This window comes from Archocentrus centrarchus, chromosome 21 (assembly GCF_007364275.1).
Source record: "Archocentrus centrarchus isolate MPI-CPG fArcCen1 chromosome 21, fArcCen1, whole genome shotgun sequence".
Lineage (NCBI taxonomy): Eukaryota > Metazoa > Chordata > Actinopteri > Cichliformes > Cichlidae > Archocentrus > Archocentrus centrarchus.
The window spans coordinates 27,811,069-27,828,474 of NC_044366.1; the positions used below are offsets into that span (position 1 = coordinate 27,811,069).

General features: G+C 40.9%; 1 protein-coding gene across 3 annotated transcripts in view; it reads left to right on the plus strand.

The window, feature by feature from the left end:
* The window catches only part of neb (nebulin), a 55,682-nt gene extending 38,361 nt beyond the window's left edge, over positions 1-17,321 (plus strand). For 2 of the 3 annotated variants that reach the window (XM_030757403.1, XM_030757404.1), the window contains 23 exons: positions 131-238; positions 323-427; positions 521-625; positions 719-823; positions 920-1,024; positions 1,132-1,242; positions 1,345-1,455; positions 1,565-1,666; positions 1,885-1,989; positions 2,507-2,596; positions 4,276-4,389; positions 5,573-5,677; positions 6,987-7,091; positions 9,494-9,607; positions 9,784-9,888; positions 10,010-10,114; positions 13,586-13,678; positions 14,097-14,204; positions 14,661-14,847; positions 15,121-15,213; positions 15,473-15,613; positions 15,716-15,825; positions 16,477-17,321. In XM_030757403.1, coding sequence (XP_030613263.1) covers positions 131-238; positions 323-427; positions 521-625; positions 719-823; positions 920-1,024; positions 1,132-1,242; positions 1,345-1,455; positions 1,565-1,666; positions 1,885-1,989; positions 2,507-2,596; positions 4,276-4,389; positions 5,573-5,677; positions 6,987-7,091; positions 9,494-9,607; positions 9,784-9,888; positions 10,010-10,114; positions 13,586-13,678; positions 14,097-14,204; positions 14,661-14,847; positions 15,121-15,213; positions 15,473-15,613; positions 15,716-15,825; positions 16,477-16,650 — 2,601 coding nt within the window. In that variant the 3' untranslated portion in view covers positions 16,651-17,321. The remainder of the gene's footprint in view (positions 1-130; positions 239-322; positions 428-520; positions 626-718; positions 824-919; positions 1,025-1,131; positions 1,243-1,344; positions 1,456-1,564; positions 1,667-1,884; positions 1,990-2,506; positions 2,597-4,275; positions 4,390-5,572; positions 5,678-6,986; positions 7,092-9,493; positions 9,608-9,783; positions 9,889-10,009; positions 10,115-13,585; positions 13,679-14,096; positions 14,205-14,660; positions 14,848-15,120; positions 15,214-15,472; positions 15,614-15,715; positions 15,826-16,476) is intronic. The other variant, XM_030757405.1, reaches the window with a different exon arrangement.
* Positions 17,322-17,406: the final 85 nt, after the last annotated feature.

Sequence of the window (17,406 nt, forward strand, 5' to 3'; positions counted from 1 at the left end):
TGCAAGGTTTTCATTATTGTGTTTTGATTTTTACAGTAAGTTATTTTTTTATGAATAGAGTAATTTTGTAATGAACAGTTCTGATTTTAATTTGTTTGAATTTCATTTGTTATTATCTACATCCACTTAGATCATCTACAAGATGGAGTATAACAAGACCAAGGCTAAGGCATACACCTTGCCTTATGACACTCCATATCAACAGCACATGAAGAAAGTCAAGGACATCACCAGCAATGTAAGTCCCACTCAGTCTTGCTGCACTTTAATTTTTTTTAACACAAGAAGCCACAATATGAAATATATTTTATGCATCTTGCAGCTGAAGTACAAAGAGGTGTATGAGAAGAGCAAGGCCCAGATCAACATCGATCCTGAGGCTCATGAGATTCGTGCTGCTAAGGAGGCCTACAAGAACATCACCAATGTAAGCATCCTGAGTGCCAGTATCTTAAAATGTTACTTTTAAGCCTTCAAACCCTGATAACATACAGTATTTTTTTTTTGGCTATATTTTTAGCTTGACTACAAGAAGAAGTATGAAGCAACCAAGAACCAGTGGATCTGGACAGTGGACAGGCCTGACTTTGTCAATGCTGCCAAGAACTCCTTGCAGCAGAGTGATGTGAGTTGGGGCGTCTTATTTTAATGTGTTTTGCTTTAGCAACATGCAGCACTCTTGATCTGTTTTTTTTTCACTGTCATATTTTACCAACAGGTTGAATACAAGTATGACAAAGAGATGCTGAAGGGCTGCGTGATACCTGTAGTTGATGACAAGTTAACCGTACTGTGCATGAAGAATGCTGAAATGGCCAGTGAGGTAAGTTTCCCCATCTTTATTAGAGGGTACACAGTGATACTTTAGAATATGCTGGTTAATGTTCTAAACTACTGTTTAATTCATTTGCCCCTCCAGGTGAAATATAAAGAGAAGTATGAGAAGGAAAAGGGCCACTATATCCCTGTTCTGGACACTCCTCAAATTCTCCATGCCAAGGCTGTGCGTACTCTGACATCCGAGGTACGAATTGTTCAGCAGAAAATTAACTTTACTGTGTAGTGTATACATACACACCCTTAAGTAAAACTTATGAATATGAATTCTAAATTGTTTATATTCTTCCTCAGAGCAAATACAAGGAGGCCAGTAAGAAGCAAATGCAGTCTGGCTCATTCACCACCCTGTCCGACACGCGTGACACTGCCCACAGCAGGGTGGTCAACAAACTTGTCAGCGGGGTACAGCTGTCTTACATGTGTTTTACAAAATGAGCTCAGCCACCGTATAACTCCGTATGTATGTGTGCAGCTGGCCTTGATGGTTCTGTTCTCTCTTTTTAGAAAGTGTACAAAGAAAAGTTTGAGAAGGAAAAGGGCAAGTCCATATATAACCACATGATTGTGCCGCCTGATGTTCAGCATGCCATGGACGTGGCCAAGAATCAGAGCAACGTGAGTCATTTCCACAGTTGTGCTAAAACATCTTCGGGTAGTTGTGCAGCTTTTCATGTTTTTTTTTGGGTGTACTGTACTCAATCTCCACCTTTGTCCAACTGCACAGATTTCATACAAGAAAGATGCCAAAGCCAGCCTGCACTACACTACTGTAGTCGACCGTCCTGATATAAAGAAGGCTACCCAGGCTGCTAAACTTATCAGTGAGGTAACTATTAAGTACACTGATGTTGACTCATCAGCTCAATATAACAGATATTAGCACATAAATGTGATCCAAAGCTCAACTCCTCACAAAAGTGTATAAATTCACCACCCATATGCCGAATGAGAAAAAAGACGAGTTAATAATAAAAATAAAAACAGTACCCATCCCTGTAGTTTCTGCATGATCCCCTGATTCATGTTTGGTCTTGTGTCAATCAGATTGGCTACCGTGAGAAAGCACGTGAAGAGGCCAGCCGTGGAGGTTCTCTGATCCACCGCCCAGATATCACTTTGGCAACTGAGGTGTCCAAGCTGACGAGCCAGGTGCGCCAAACCAAGTTAACCATCTGTTTCGTGAAGCCCCAGGCAGTCAAGTTCCTTTGCCACTGGGTCCCTGCAATTATCATCCCATAGAGAAAGCTTACCTTATTTATTTATTCATTTAGGTGGAATCTCTGAGTGGCAGCCGGCAGGAAAGATCAGCTGCCTGGATTTTAACTACCAGATCAGCTTCCACAAGCTAATATTGGCAGACTAGTAATGCTGTGGTAGATGCTTAGCAGCAGTCCCGTTGGCCTAATGATATAACTAGCAGCTCTTCCACTGCGCTTCCTCTGCCATTCTGCATTGTAATCCATGTTACTCCATGAAAGTAGATATATGTGTTTAACTGCTCATACCAGTGTACATGTCCCACCCCCATCCTTATACCTGTCCTATAATTCTCCTCTTCCTCCATCCTTCTATACTGTACTCTTATTCTTAATCTCTTTCCTCTCCTTTCTACTTCCATAACATCCTAGTCTGTGTTCTCATCCATCCATTTCACTGCGCTTTGTAGGTGGAGGCCAAGCCCTCCCTCCACGGAACAGCTTCCTATGATACCCCCCTGATGCGCCACATTAAGAAAATGAGTGCGGTGACTAGTGATGTAAGGAGATTTATGCCCTAAAACTGATGGACTGCTGCTACATGTCTGTCCTCTCTGTCTACCTGTCCCCTTCCTGTTGACCCACAGACTGGCTGAATAATTGATTTTTGTTATAATACAGGGCTCACTGAGCCTTTAAGATAAACATATGGAACTTTTGTGAAAATATTGATTCACAAATCAAGCCTTACAAAGTTCCTATTTGGATTGCCCTCTGCTTTTTCACTTCCATAACAAGCTGTGGCTCATTGCTAAGCATAGAGGAGAGCATTACTGCATTCGCTGCTCTGGCGCTAATACTGTATGTTTATTTAAACTGTCTTTTCAGATTTTTCCCACTGTCCCCCCCCCCCCCCCGAGTCTCTGTGTGTTTCTTTCTGAATTTGGACCAAAGGCTTTTATAAAAATGAACAATATGAATTGTTCTTTAAAACATGTGTATGTCCAGTAGTCCCCTGTGCTGTGCCTCATTTTGATTGAAAACCTGTGTAGGACCTCTTAAATTTTGGGTTAAGGTTATAATAATGAAACATAAGTCATAATTCCTGCTAGATATACACATGTTTTTGTATTACACCTTTTTACAGTATTCCTGTGTCTCTCCTTCTCTATAAAGTGGTTTGATCTGTGGATTGAAGGAACCAAACCACACCTGAACTATGTCTACAACCACATTGCTTTACCCCTTCCATATATATTTTATTATATATGAAGTTGATGTTTGTGTCTATGTGAATCACGGATGCTGAATTTAGATGTTTTCACCATAGTGCATCGTGTCTAACTAGTTTGATCAACTGTAAAAAAAAAAAGATATAAATGCACCAAAAAGTTTTGCAATTGCAATCCGATCAATGACACATGCCCCTTTACACCAGAGATCATACTTAACTTTAATTTTCATTGCTGATTTACTTATTTATCTAAACTAATCCAAGCTAAATTAAACAAATCTAAACAACAACCACAAGTAAAAACTGACAAAATGATTTGATAGGGGAAATTCAGATTCAATACACATTTATAAACTGAATATTTATAACCCACCATTACTGAAATACTGTATCTGCAACATTAAAGGCCATTTCTCCATCATATAGATGCTCTTCATAAATTTGATAAAACCTCACAATTCAAGCTGCAGCCACGTGTATTTTTCTTGCTTGCATCCAAGATTATTTAAAGAAATGCTTAAAGCTCAGACATATGACAGGTAATTTGGCTATACGTATATTACATCTAACCTGAACAATGACATGCATTCTTATGTCAAGTATGAGAAATTCATGCAGTTCATCTCAAATAAATCTGGGCACAACATGACCCTAAGACTGCCTCGCAATCTCAGACTAATTAGTGCTAATGAACTAAGAAATCAATCAGTGCATGGAGAAAATATTTAGAGGACACACAGGTTTATCACATTTTTTGTAAAGGAAGGGATCAAAGCTAATGTTGCATTTTAATACGTAACATGTGGTACGCAGCATGTCCACAGCTTTTACAAAACTATCTGTGAGGAATCTGTCGCTTTTCTCTTTGTCAACACTATCCAAAAAAACGACAACTTCATGTTGTCCTTTAGTTGTTTCCACTGTGACTGAGTCTTCGGCTGGTGTTGGTTTCCTCTCACTCTCTGCATCTACTCACTTTCACGTGTATCCTACACTAATGAACAGGTGAAGTACAAGGAGAAGTTTGATAAGGAGGTGAAAGGAAAGAAACCACAGTATGACCTGAAGGAGAGCAAGATTTACAAGACTCTGAAGGATGCCAACGTGCTGGCCAGTGAGGTGGGTGCTCACTCAACAGCCGTCACTCCACACCATTTTTATCATATGCCAAAACATGTGTCCTTTGTCTTATAAACACAAAATTGATTTATCTATAGGAGTATAGTAATATCTGATATTGCTATCTTGGGGTTGTTACTACAACACCAGGATCATCCTTTAAAAATAACTTGTTTGATGTTACGTTCCCCCTAAAAAGTCTAGGGGGTTCGGGGGAAGTAACAAAAAGTGACCGGGTTGACAGAAGGAGACATGAGCAAAATTGGTAAAATAATAGATTTTTATTAAGATTATAACAAAAAGAGACGGACACGCCGCTATCGCCTTCAAACAAAGGAAAAGAAAACACAGGAGTTATTCAACAAACGTAAAACAACCACCTAAGGCAAGAGGCCTCACGCACAAAAACAAAACACCACCCTCCCCTCCACTGAGCAGGAGTAAGCAGCTGCAGTAACACACAGGTCACAAGTTGTGACACAAAGGCAGTCTCTGGCAATCACTGGCCTGGATCTCTCTTCTCTCTGGCCTTAAGTACCCCAGCTTGATTGCTGAGTTGGGTCAGCTGTTCCAAAAGGGGTGGCACCCAAGGCTGGAGAGAGCAAGCCACACCCAGTAGGCCAGGAAGCCACAGCAGGCCCGGCTAGGGTCGTAACATTGGATTATTGTGATGTAGGAGCTTTTTGCCTAGGGGGAAAAAAGAGTGGGAGAAGCCCAAACAATCATAGATTTGCTGTCTAAATGTAGCCAAACTGTAAAAACTAAATAAATAATAGACCAAAGGGGGGGGGGGGGGGGGGGGGGGGGGGGGGGGCAAAAATGAAAAGTCAACATTAAGTTTTGGCTTCACATGGAATACAGTCCTCAGTCTCCAGAGAGAAAGTCCTGTAACCCATTCATCCAGGCTGCATCCCTGTGTGAACTGTGATCTCGTGTGATGTCTGAAAGTCTTTCCACTGGCAGATTCTTTGTCTTAGTTTTTTATTGCAAAGCTGCAACAGCAAAGTTGCGGTGATAGTTCTGGAACAACATAAGTCCTGTTGCTGTAGAAACACAAACAAAGACAAACCAAGTCTATCGTAATAATTCTTTACATTTCTGAGAAATTCACCATTTCAAACCAACCTTATATATTATGTGTTACTATAGTTTCTAACTGAAGTGACTGCTGTAAAATACACAGGTGAAGTACAAGGGTGATCTGAAGAAGATCCACAAACCTGTGACCGACATGTCCGAGTCTCTGTCCATGAAGCACAGCCTGAGCACCAGCCGACTGTCCAGCGACGTAAGCTATCTGTGTGCCTGTTAACCTTTAACCCTCTCACATTCCCAGCCAGGACGCCGCAGTGAGTCACTTTGGTTTTGGTGCACCGTGTGCGGTTTGTTAAAATGTGTCCGCAGTATTTCCATCCCCTCACAATAACAATCGGCAAAAATGTAGCAAACCATTGACCATCTCATAGATTTTTGCACTAAGCTCCATCATAAAAGACATCCATTATTCTCTGACCTCATCTGGTAGTGATTCTTACCCTTCACACCTTTGACCCTCCCCATACAATCACCCTCTATAACCTCTACTTCTTAACTTTTTCAGTTTAATTTTTCCTCTGTAGTTCAAATAAAACTATTATTAATGTTCACTTAACACCAACCTCCTCCTATTTGTAGATTTATAATTATTTTAACATAACTTTAAAACCCCTTTTTAACTTTTGCTTATGTTTTAATGCTACTATGTTTCATCGTATCATAAAATATGAGCTTTTTTTTTCTGATAATGATGATAGTAAACTCCAGACAGACACTTTTTTTCTCATTTGCTGTACTGAGCTGCCTTACTTTACTGGGAATTCCCCATAGTACTGCTACAAGAAGAAATTTGAGGAGAGTAAGGGTCACTACCACATGATTCCTGACACACCTGAACAGCTCCATCTCAAGGAGGCCTCTGAACTTCAAAGTAACGTAAGTGGTACAGACTCCTGGGGGCAACGAGCACTCGACCCGATAAAAAGCACCATTGTGGGTTTCAGCTGTTAACCACGTTCGTGTCAGGCACATATGTACGCAGGACTTTGTCTAGAGGAGGATGATGTTGTATCAGAGACCACGCTGACACAATACTTTACAATACTTAGTGTGTTTATTACTGTAAATAATCTAATTTTGAGGGCCTGTGGGTCCAAAAACAAGGAAGCAGAAGTAAATTTGTATATAATGTCTTAAAGTCTGAAGAATTTACATTTAGGAAGGCATTTAAAAAATATTTCTTCTTTTTTTTTTTTTTAAATTGCTGGCATTTTGTATTTTGCTCATGATATAGCATTTTATATTTGGTATTATATTTTCCTTCCAGGCACGCCTCAGTTATGTAATCATCACAGTGAAGAGCAGTGCAGGCTTTTCATTTCTGTCCTCATTAGTCAGTGTTTTGACTCGTCTTGTATCTTACTGTGACGGATCTATCTTACAACTTTTCAGTTCGATTTTCCTCGCATACACAAATGAATGGAAACCACACAATGTCCCATAATGTTTCTCACACTATCCACTGCAGATGGTTGACTTTATATTTGTGTGGGCCGTTCCAGGTGAAATACAAGGAGAAGTATGAGAAGGAGAGGGGCAAACCCATGCTGGACTTTGAGACACCCACATATGTGACTGCGAAGGAGGCTCAGCACATGCAGAGTCAGGTAAATAACTTTTCTGTTGCAGGATGCAGCACATTTTCCCACTGCAGGCCTCTCGTTAAATCTTTAGCGCCTCCTTAAGCTCTATATTAACCTGTATTGTGTTGCTTCTTGTTGCCCGTTGGATGTCAGGCAGTTGTTTATGTTATGCTTACAGAATGTTTCTAAGATACAGAAAAATCATTTTACAGTGCCTTTAGTAACTTTGTTACACCAAGACTGTAATTCAGTAGCTTCTTAGTTACAAAATGTTTTGGACTGCAGCAAATTCCCCTCATTAGTTCTTTACAGTCTTCTTATTGTAATTACTTGTCAATAAAACAAATACAAGGCAGTGTAAAATGCGCTGAAATTAAACTCACCCAAAAGCTTCTGTATTGTTGCGTTAATGCTATGACAGATCAAGATGCAGGAATGACAAAGTGAAGTACATGGAGACTGGATTATAGATATTTACTGTAGTACAGTATTCTAGTGGAGTTCCTTTTTCACAGTAAACACCTCCTGCACCCCACACATGCACTCAGACACTTTTACAGATATACAGTTATGGGTGTCACTATGAGCAGAATGGTGCAATCAAGGATGAGGTAACTGCATTGTGAACCAGCACTGCTTGCATGTGGTTATCTGAGCTCTGTCTGTCCCTGTGCTATCTCTGTGACCAATAGAAAGACTATAAGAAGGACTTTGAGGAGTACATGAGGGGAAAGAACCTCTCAGGCTTGGAGGTCACCCCTGCCATGCTTCATGTCAGGCACGCCACCAAAATAGCCAGTGAGGTAACTAAAGGACAACTCCTATCTGACAGTCTCTCCTGTTTACCTCACTCAAGCTTCATAATCATACTAAGACTACATCACAACCAGTCTCTCTTTCTTTTCACCACTTTTTTTTTTTTGCCTTTTGTAGAATTTTTAGACCTCTTGCATGATTTCCTACTCAGCCCTAAACTAATAATGATCCATCCATCCTCCAGTCACCATGTGTCTTGCAGTAAAGTACTCACCTAATGTTGAATGTCTCTATACGTATGTCCATTGACACCTTGAAGTCTTCATTTCACCGTCAGTCTCCCATCAACATTATGTAACAACAGGACTGCATGCATGTGATTATTTGAATGAAACAGTGTTTTGGAGGTGAAATGCTGACGTGAATTGCCACCTTGTTGTTTTCCTTGTCGTTTTGATGATGATGTTGTTCATGCTCTTTCTGATTAAATGTGTTTCAACTTGTTTTTTTTATTAGGATCTTGCCAAAATCACCAAAGTCTCCAGTTTTTCTCTGTAACAGTGTCACTGATTATAAGAATAATATACAAAAGAAGTGAGCCTTCCTTCTTAACTTGGAATGACTTGGTGACTTTGAGCTTTTAAAGGCAAGCAGCAGAACTTGCCTCCTGTATTGTCTGTCTGTATGCCTTGGCCTGGCCTGCCTGTGTGCCCTTCTCTGCAGTCTCTCTGTTCTTCTTCCATCCTGTAGAAAGAGTACAGGAAGGATCTAGAGGAGGGGGTGAAGGGTAAAGGTCTAACTGTACTGGAGGAAACTCCGGAGCTTTTGAGAGCAAGAAATGCCACTCAAATCCTGTGTGAGGTACGACTGACTAAGAGGTGATGCAAACAGCATCACGCTCTCATCCAAATGACTCCTGACAATCCCACTCTTCATGACTCCCATCCCCTCTTAACTAAGCTTCATCATCGCACTAAAAGTGGGACTTTTGGGTTTCATTTTTTTCTCTTATCCCTGCTTTATGACATCACTAATTTCCCACCACTCTCTTTTCTTTCTCCTCATTTTAATGTTTTCATGACCATAAACTAACCTATTTGATTTTGCCATGATTTTCTCATATACTCATGTTGATCTGTGTATGATGAATACTACAAAAATCAACCTCAGTTATACTCAAAGTATATCCTATCTTCTCTTGATTTCAGGTCAAACATGCAATGCTGAATATTTATAGAATTTTTATTTTATTTATTTATTTTTTTGTGGAAGTGGTCCAGATGGTGTCAAATCTTTTTTTTTTTTTTAAAGTGACTCTTGCTTTAATTGTTTTGTTGTCGGTGGTGTTGTTTTTGATAAGATATCCTCTGGGTGCTTTTGAGGTTGATTTGTAGATTGCAAAATAGATGTATAATGAATTCATGAGTAAACTGAGAGAGTAGAAATAGTCTGATGTAAATGACTAGTTTTGCTTTAATATGGTGTCCCTGCTGACTGCTGCTGTTTTGTTTTTAGTTCTGTGTGAAGCGTCACACAGAGTTACTCTGCTAACTTTCTCTATTCACTGATCCCTTTTGGTTTTGCAGCCCTCCTCAATGTGAATAAGTTGTATCCTGTTCTTGAGAGTAATATTATTGTATGTCACCGTTTGTAATTTCTGGTGTTTACAGAGAGAGTACAAGAAGTCTCTGGAGCAGGAGATCAAGGGCAAGGGAATGTTAGCTTTGGCTACCGACACCCCAGACTTTATGAGAGCCAGGAATGCCACTGATATCCTGAGTCAGGTCTGAATCTTAAATGCTTTTACATTATTTTGCTTGGAGCAGTTTGGAAATGGCTGCGGTACAGGATTCACACACTGGTGAAAATTATGGGTGTGTGTTTGGCATTAAACGGAATAACTCTAAATATTTTCCTCTGCCTTTGAGATCAGTGCTGTACGGCTGTTTTTGTTTCTCAGACTAAGTACAAGCAGACCGCTGAGATGGACAGAGCCAGCTACACAACCGTCATTGATACCCCTGACATCATCCACGCTCAGCAGATGAAGAACATCGTCAGCCAGGTAGACTGATTAATCACCACACTCCCCAAAATAAACCTCTGTCCTGCGTGATTACCCACTGGCATGTTTCAGAAAAGTGTCCCCGTTTAAATTTTCACCAGTTACATGTTTATCCAAACAGAAAAAGTACAGAGAGGAGGCTGAGAAGACCATGTCTCACTATGTACCAGTCCTGGATACTCCAGAGATGCAGAGAGTCCGTGAGAACCAGAAGAACTTCAGCACTGTAAGTAACACAGGAGGAATCATGCAGCTTCTTGTACAGGTCAGCATGTCTTGACTGCTCCAGGATCTCCAGTATGAAGTCTGAGGTTCTTTCAGCATCTTGTGTCTCTGTGCGTGCCTCTATATCCGCTCTAAAATAATATCTTCAGTATTTCACACGTTCGTACTGTTGTATGGTCTATGTTGTATGTTTTAATCAGGGCTATAGGTGAAAATAGCTTTCATGATACCCAGAAGCTAAAGTCAGTTTTTTCCAGAACGTTTGATCTCTTTCTCGCTGTGAAACCTTTTAACTGCACTTTTGTTTTTCTCCTTGTAGCTTCAGTACCAGACTGACCTTAAAAACATAAAGGGCAAAGTGTCTACTGTAAAGGACACTCCTGAAATGCTCCGTGTTAAAGAGAATACAAAGAATTTCAGCTTGGTATCTACTCCATGATATTTTTCTTAACTTTTTCTAATATCACATTTTTTTTTACATAATTCTTTGAATTAATTTTTTTCTGGTTTGTCTTTCCTAATTGTTTTTTTTTTTTTAACAAACCCTGATATGCAGCTCTCCTTTCTTTGGAGCAAATGGATATATATTTTTTTAACTTTGCAAAAAACATGCAGTATTTTAATATGTGCAACTAACTCTTAACCCTTGACTCTATAGTGTAACTTTCACTTATACTTCTTAGAGCAGAGCTTGTGTTTTGTGCTTTTTTTTTTAATGTTCTTATAAATTCTTATAAATGTTTGTCTCATTCTGTGTGTTGTTGTTGACGTGTGCTCTCGAGGTGCAACATAAATAAATAAAGTAGAAATTAGAAATTAAAGTAGCAGTAAGTCGGGCTAACCACTCGTTTATGCTTTCATTCCTCGTCCATGTAAGATTAAGTACAAAGAGGATTTGGGAGGAGGAACAGCTTTGCCCGAGACCCCTGAGATGGAGAGGGCAAAACGTAACCAGCGGAACGTTAGCACGGTACTCAACAGAGTGACCCTGCCCCACCTCATCTACTCCTCAGCCACTCCATGTTTCCTCCCCCTCTAGCATCAAACAATGAAACCAGGCCTGCTATCACATCTAATCTCTTCAAATAATATTTTTCTATTCAGATTTTTTTTTTTTTTGCAGAGACCTGTTTCTCATGCTAATTATTTAATTTTTTTTAACTCATTAGAGGATTTTTGTTTTGGAGCTCCGAAAAGTCCCTAAATGTGAAACACTAGATGACCAAAAGTATGTGGACACATGCGGCCCTTTTTTGTGCCTTTTCTTGTTAGTTCAGTTTAGAAGACCTGACAGACCTGGGTGCACGAACTTGAGTGGCCCGACCCCAACAGCACCTTCTTGAATTGGATCCCTGACTGAAGCCGGACTTCATCATGCGGGATCGGTGATCGACTTTATTAATAAAAATCTTACAGCTGACGGGGAGCAAATCCCACCAATCACAGCAATGGAGGCGACACGTTAATGTTCCATGTTTTTGAAATGCATCCTCGACAATACATGGTTGTATTGTTTATGTATCCACATACTTTTGGTCATATAGTGTAAATGGATCTTGTTTCCACAATAAAATAATTCAAAACCTATCATCCACAAGGGACTTTGAGGGCTCGCATAATGATTCATACTTAATTTCATCTGAACCCTGAAGTAATAAACTAAACAAAGCATCACCGACAACCTGAAAACAACCTGCATATTTTACATTACTCACTGTCAACACCCCCCCCCCCCCCCCACCTACGTCTGAAAATCGATATGATCAGTAACCTTTTCATTTCAGTTGTTTGCAAAGTAAATGTTGTTTCTATGAATGGGTGGACATGTATGTGTCTACAGTACATACTCTGCTTTTGTTTGTCACTGTCTTATTTTGCACCTTTGTAACTTATGCAATGGGCAGATACAGTACAAGGACTCTGTGGGTCAAGGCACAGCCATACCAGATCTGCCTGAGGTGAAGCGTGTCCGGGAAACCCAGAAGAAAATCAGCTTGGTAGAGGAAAAGGGTTGCAGTGACCCATATTTCACTTCCTTATAATAATTCCCAAATGCCCCCTCACCTGGTTGTCCAGCTAATCTAGAAAACATTACCTTCCCTCTATTTAGCTCTGACTTTCCCTCCTCCATCCTAATTATGTTCCATACATCATTTCCTTTTCCGAGCTCTGGTTTATGACTTGAGTTGAAATCCTCTTCCTCAAAAACCCGTAATACCTCCCCTTTCCCAATTAGTCTGCGGTGGAATTTTACTTTCTTTCTTTCTTTTGAGTGTGTTACAACAATAATTGACTTTTTTTGTGCTGTTTCATTCAAAGCTTCAATACAAAGAAAGCGTGGGACAAGGCACATCACTATCAGAGACCCCAGAAATGGAGAGAGTTAAACGCAATCAGCACAATATTAGCACGGTACTCCACTGCAGTGACCCTGCATCCTCCTGTGCTGTACATTCATTTGCACTCGTCCACCCCTCTGCCTCACACTTCGTCTACCTTCGTCGTAACAGCTCTCCTGAGCCTTCTGTAGATGTTCCCAAATGTTCTGTGTCTCTAACATTAACCCGCTTCTTTATTTTTTTTAGGAAAAGGCGTGTGTTTAATTTTATGTTTTGTCTCTGCTGTGATTTTTGGTGCTCTCTGTGTCTTTGTGTCTGTGTTATCTTCCTGTAGTTGTTCTGTTATTGAGCTGTTATTTACTTTTTTTGTACTTTCTCTGCATGAATCCCAAAATGTTTGTTGGGTAGATTAAATACAAGGACAGTGTGGGTCGAGGAACTGCTATACCGGATCTCCCTGAAGTGAAGAGAGTCAGAGAGACCCAGAAGCACATCAGCTCGGTAGTGGAACTGAACCAAATCACGTGTGCTCCTAACTGTTGAAATGTGAAAAGTAGAGCCCTACAATAATGCCTATCATAAGCCCCTTTGCTGCTCCCCCTCCCCTCATCATCTCTTGCTCATCTCATCTACCTCCATCCAGGGCCCAGACTGCCCATCCATCTAATTTACATCCCTGCATTTTCTCTTTTTCCTTATTTACATCTTTAATTCTCAATCATCAGTCCCTCAAGCTGAGTGAAACCTTTCTTTTTGACCCGTGAGTCTAGTCTCTTCTAACCTGCAGCTCATCTTTCTTCACATAAAGCTGCTGTGTGCTGCTCTTAATTTCCACTTCACAGCTAAATGTCCCGCTGAAGCATTAGGGCTGTTTGTATCCACATACAACAGAGATCCTGGCTGGAGCTACCAGGATGGATCACTCTATAGGACCAATTTCTCAGACTCTACTTGAATATATTACAAAAGCAAAATAAATAAATAAATGCTACCAACTAAAGAAATTACCTCTGAGTTTAAACAATCTCAGACATTTCCTGAGGTCTGTGAAAGAAGTCCTATAGTTGTGTGTGGTCTGTGTATGGTTTGAGTTTCTGACTGGCCCCTCGGGGTGCTGTGCTTCTGTCCTGTAGGTGTTGTATAAAGACAGTTCAGCCAAGGGAACGGCTGTGGTGTTTACTCCAGAGATGGAGCGGGTGAAAAGGAACCAGGAAAACATTAGCTCGGTACCTTTCAGAACCTCTAGAACATATTCTACTGAAGAAATGTTCTACTCCTTCCTCTTTTTTTTAACCCTTTTCTAACTGATGTGTCCCCTGGCTCTAGTTAATCATATTAATTCACCTTACTGCACTCTTTCTCTCTCTTTCTTTTTTAATGTGTTTAATACCACCAGCTGTGGTGTGCCTTTCTACCCACTGAAGGTTGGAAAATAACTTTATTTCCTTTAATAATTCACCCTCTTAATAAAAGTCTCCCTGCTAATTCATCTAAAATCCCAGTAATGCCATAGCTCATGCTGGCAGCAGCTGCGCGTGTCCTCTCTGCCACACCCGTTGTGCTGTGGATGCTAACCGCTACTGAATGATGGCTTCGGGTTTGAAACATTTTAGATGCTTATTGCACGTGATTTGTCCTTCCCAGGTTCTGTACTCCGACAGCTTCCGCAAGCAGGTCCAGGGCAAGGCCGCCTTCGTTCTGGACACACCCGAGATGAGGCGCGTCAGGGAGACTCAGCGTATCATTTCTGGAGTAAGATTTTGTGGCTGTTTGATTGATTTCTGTTCTAAGTGGAAATATGCTTTTGTTTTTACTTGTCTACTTGTTGACGGCACATCTCAAACAGATTCAAACCATAAATTTGGTCGCCAGCCTTATAGGTTTTATCATGTTTCTACACATGTTTAGTAATGCTTCTATACAAAGCTCCCCCCCCAAGCCAAATCCCCAGTGAAGACATAAGTAATTTAAAATTTTATTTTTAATAAAGGCTCAGTGATTTGGTAAATACAACTAATAGTAGAAAACTTAATTTAATGAGGAAGAAATAATTGGTGCCAATTTGTGAGATCTGGGAATGCCATCACCTGTGAAATGAGGGATTGTCCCTGACATAAAGCGGTTTTCATAATCTGGCTCATGTAAAATGATGTTAAGTCCTCGCACTCTGCAGCTCAACTTTTTGTGTTTGCGATTTGTGCGCTCCAGGTGAGATACCACGAAGACTTTGAGAAGAGCAAGGGTAGCTTCACTCCCACCACCACTGACCTCGTGACAGAGCGCGTGAAGAAGAACACACAGGACTTCAGCGACATCAGCTACCGTGGCATCCAGAGGCGTGTAGTGGAGATGGAGAGGAGACGTGCCATCGAGCATGACCAGGAGACCACCACTGGTACGGACAAAAGCGGGCTCGCTTTTGGGACCTTTGGGACTTGTTAGTGTGTTGTCAAATAAAAAGATAAACCTGAGAATATCAGAATTCTTCAGAATTAAAATGTGAAAAAATTTACTTTGCAACCAGAGCCTTCAGAGGCTTTAGAGTGCATGTGCTATTATTTTATATTATTATACACAATGGATTATTCAGCAGTCCAGACATACCTGAAGCACAGCAGTAATAAAGACTGAGATGATGTCCTCTCATTCATCTCCTCACCATCCTCAGATCTGCGCGTGTGGCGCACAAACCCCGGCTCTGTGTTTGACTACGACCCTGCTGAGGACAACATCCAGTCCAGGAGTCTGCACATGATGTCAGGTGAAAGGAAACTCCAAAGAATCACTTCAGAGAGCTAAAGCTTTAGTTATGATTATGATGGATTTAGTTTATTCAAACTTATCATTAAAGGTCATGGTAGTTAATTGAGTGTCAAAGGATTATGTATTGCTGCCAGTGTGCAAAGCAGGAGGAGAGTGTGTTTGGTATGTGTCGCTGATATTTGAATAAATAAAAACGTGTGTTTGACATAAAGTCTTAAAGAAACCTTTCTCTCACTCACCTAATGCTGCTCTGACAGTGCAAGCTCAGCGTCGCAGCAAGGAGCACTCCCGCTCCACCAGCGCTTTGAGCGGTGTGGCTGATGAGAAGTCTGAAGTATCCCAGGATGCTGACCACCACATGTCCCTCTACAGCAATGGCTTCATGACCTCCTCTATGGGTAGATTTCATCAGACCAAACATCAAAAAATATGCTATACTGTATAGTTCACTGTACCTTATCTGTTTTTTTGTTTGTTTGTTTGTTTGTTTACATCTTCAGGCTACCAGCATGCTACTGTGAAGACTGTGGAGCTGCAGCAGAGGTCATCTTCAGTGGCCACCCAGCAGACCACAGTCTCTTCCATTCCCTCACACCCCTCTACCACCGGGGTTAGTAACACACATTTAGATTAGACACATACTTCATTCACTTTATGTAGTTTAACTTTTCACCTGGGGGGGGGGGGGGGGGGGGGGGGGGGGGGGTGTGATGTCACTGATGAAACAAAGCACGCTTCTAACAACAAAAAGACACACAGATAAAACATGTTTGGAACATTCAATGAGATCAAACCTCCGAGGAGACTGAATCAGATTTCCTCGACTACGAGGAAAGCGCTGCCTCGTATTGATGCTTCATAGTTTAATCTGAGTCAGGCAGAATCTGCTGGCATTTTAAGACTATAAGCCTCCAGGATCATGCTGGGCTAAGGGTCGGCTTTCAGTACATCAGTTATATAATTTCATGGCCTGATGAAAAGAAGCTGGACTGAAAAATTCAGCATGTTTGTCGGATTATTTATTGCAGAAGAGGATTAGGGCCACTGATAATAATAATATGTATCATTTTGGTCATCACTTTTTTTTTTTTTAGAAAAAAAAGTGAAAATTCCTAAATTAAAGTCGGAGTTCTGAGGGGGGAAAAAAAATCTGAATTCTGAGATTAAAATTGGAATTATGAGGAAAAAGTCATAACTCTGAGATATGACATGGACCAGTAGCACAAACTCTGTCTCACACCAATGAACTTCTTTCCTTCAGAAAACCGTGCGTGCCATGTATGACTACGCCGCCGCCGACAGCGACGAGGTGTCCTTCAAGGATGGTGATGTCATTGTCAATGTGCAGTCCATCGACGAAGGCTGGATGTACGGTACTGTTCAGCGCACCGGCAAGACCGGCATGCTGCCAGCCAACTATGTTGAAGCAATCTAAAGACAAAGCCCGTCCACAGTCCCTCCACAGTGGGCGAGAAGCATCCACAGGGCTAGCTCATCGGTCTTCCTGTGATCACAGCCGTGGCTTAGTGCAATGTGTAGCTTGTAGTTTCTGTACTTGTATTTTAATTGTGTTGTAATTCTTGTGGAGTCTGTTATCATTAATATGCTGCTGCCCCCCCACCTGTGGATGTGAGATAAGCTTCATGCCATGGCCCATATAAATAGATCTGATTATACATCGTGTGCCTACTATGAAAGACAAAGTATGCTTGATTGTTTTAACTGCTCCGATCTGTCCTGGAAAAGCAAGACTAACACAAACTGGCCCTTAATTTTGTACATTTCAAACATTTCATTTACATTTATCATTTTTTTGTCCCGTGTATTTTCTCTGAAAAACAATGGGCTCTAGAAGTTTCATGTATGCCTTTAATGGAGACTCCATGAAGAGAAATAATGAAACTTAAAAGGAGTAAGTCACCATCTAAGTCCTCCATGATGAAATCCTGAGAAGCTCTATGAGTCAAGCCTCAGTTTTCCCTCCTTCGTGACTAAGGCTGGCCACTAGTAGAATGTGTGTTTTGTTTCTCCCGATTATTTTGGTCCTGGCTAAAGCTCGTCCTCTACCTTTAATCAGTAGCTAATAAAGCACACCAAGCTCCTGCACCACTCTGCCTCCTCCTCTTCATTTTGAGTTTTGACTCTGGGGATCTTTTTCCATGTGTTTCACTGAGTTTTCCTATTACCATTT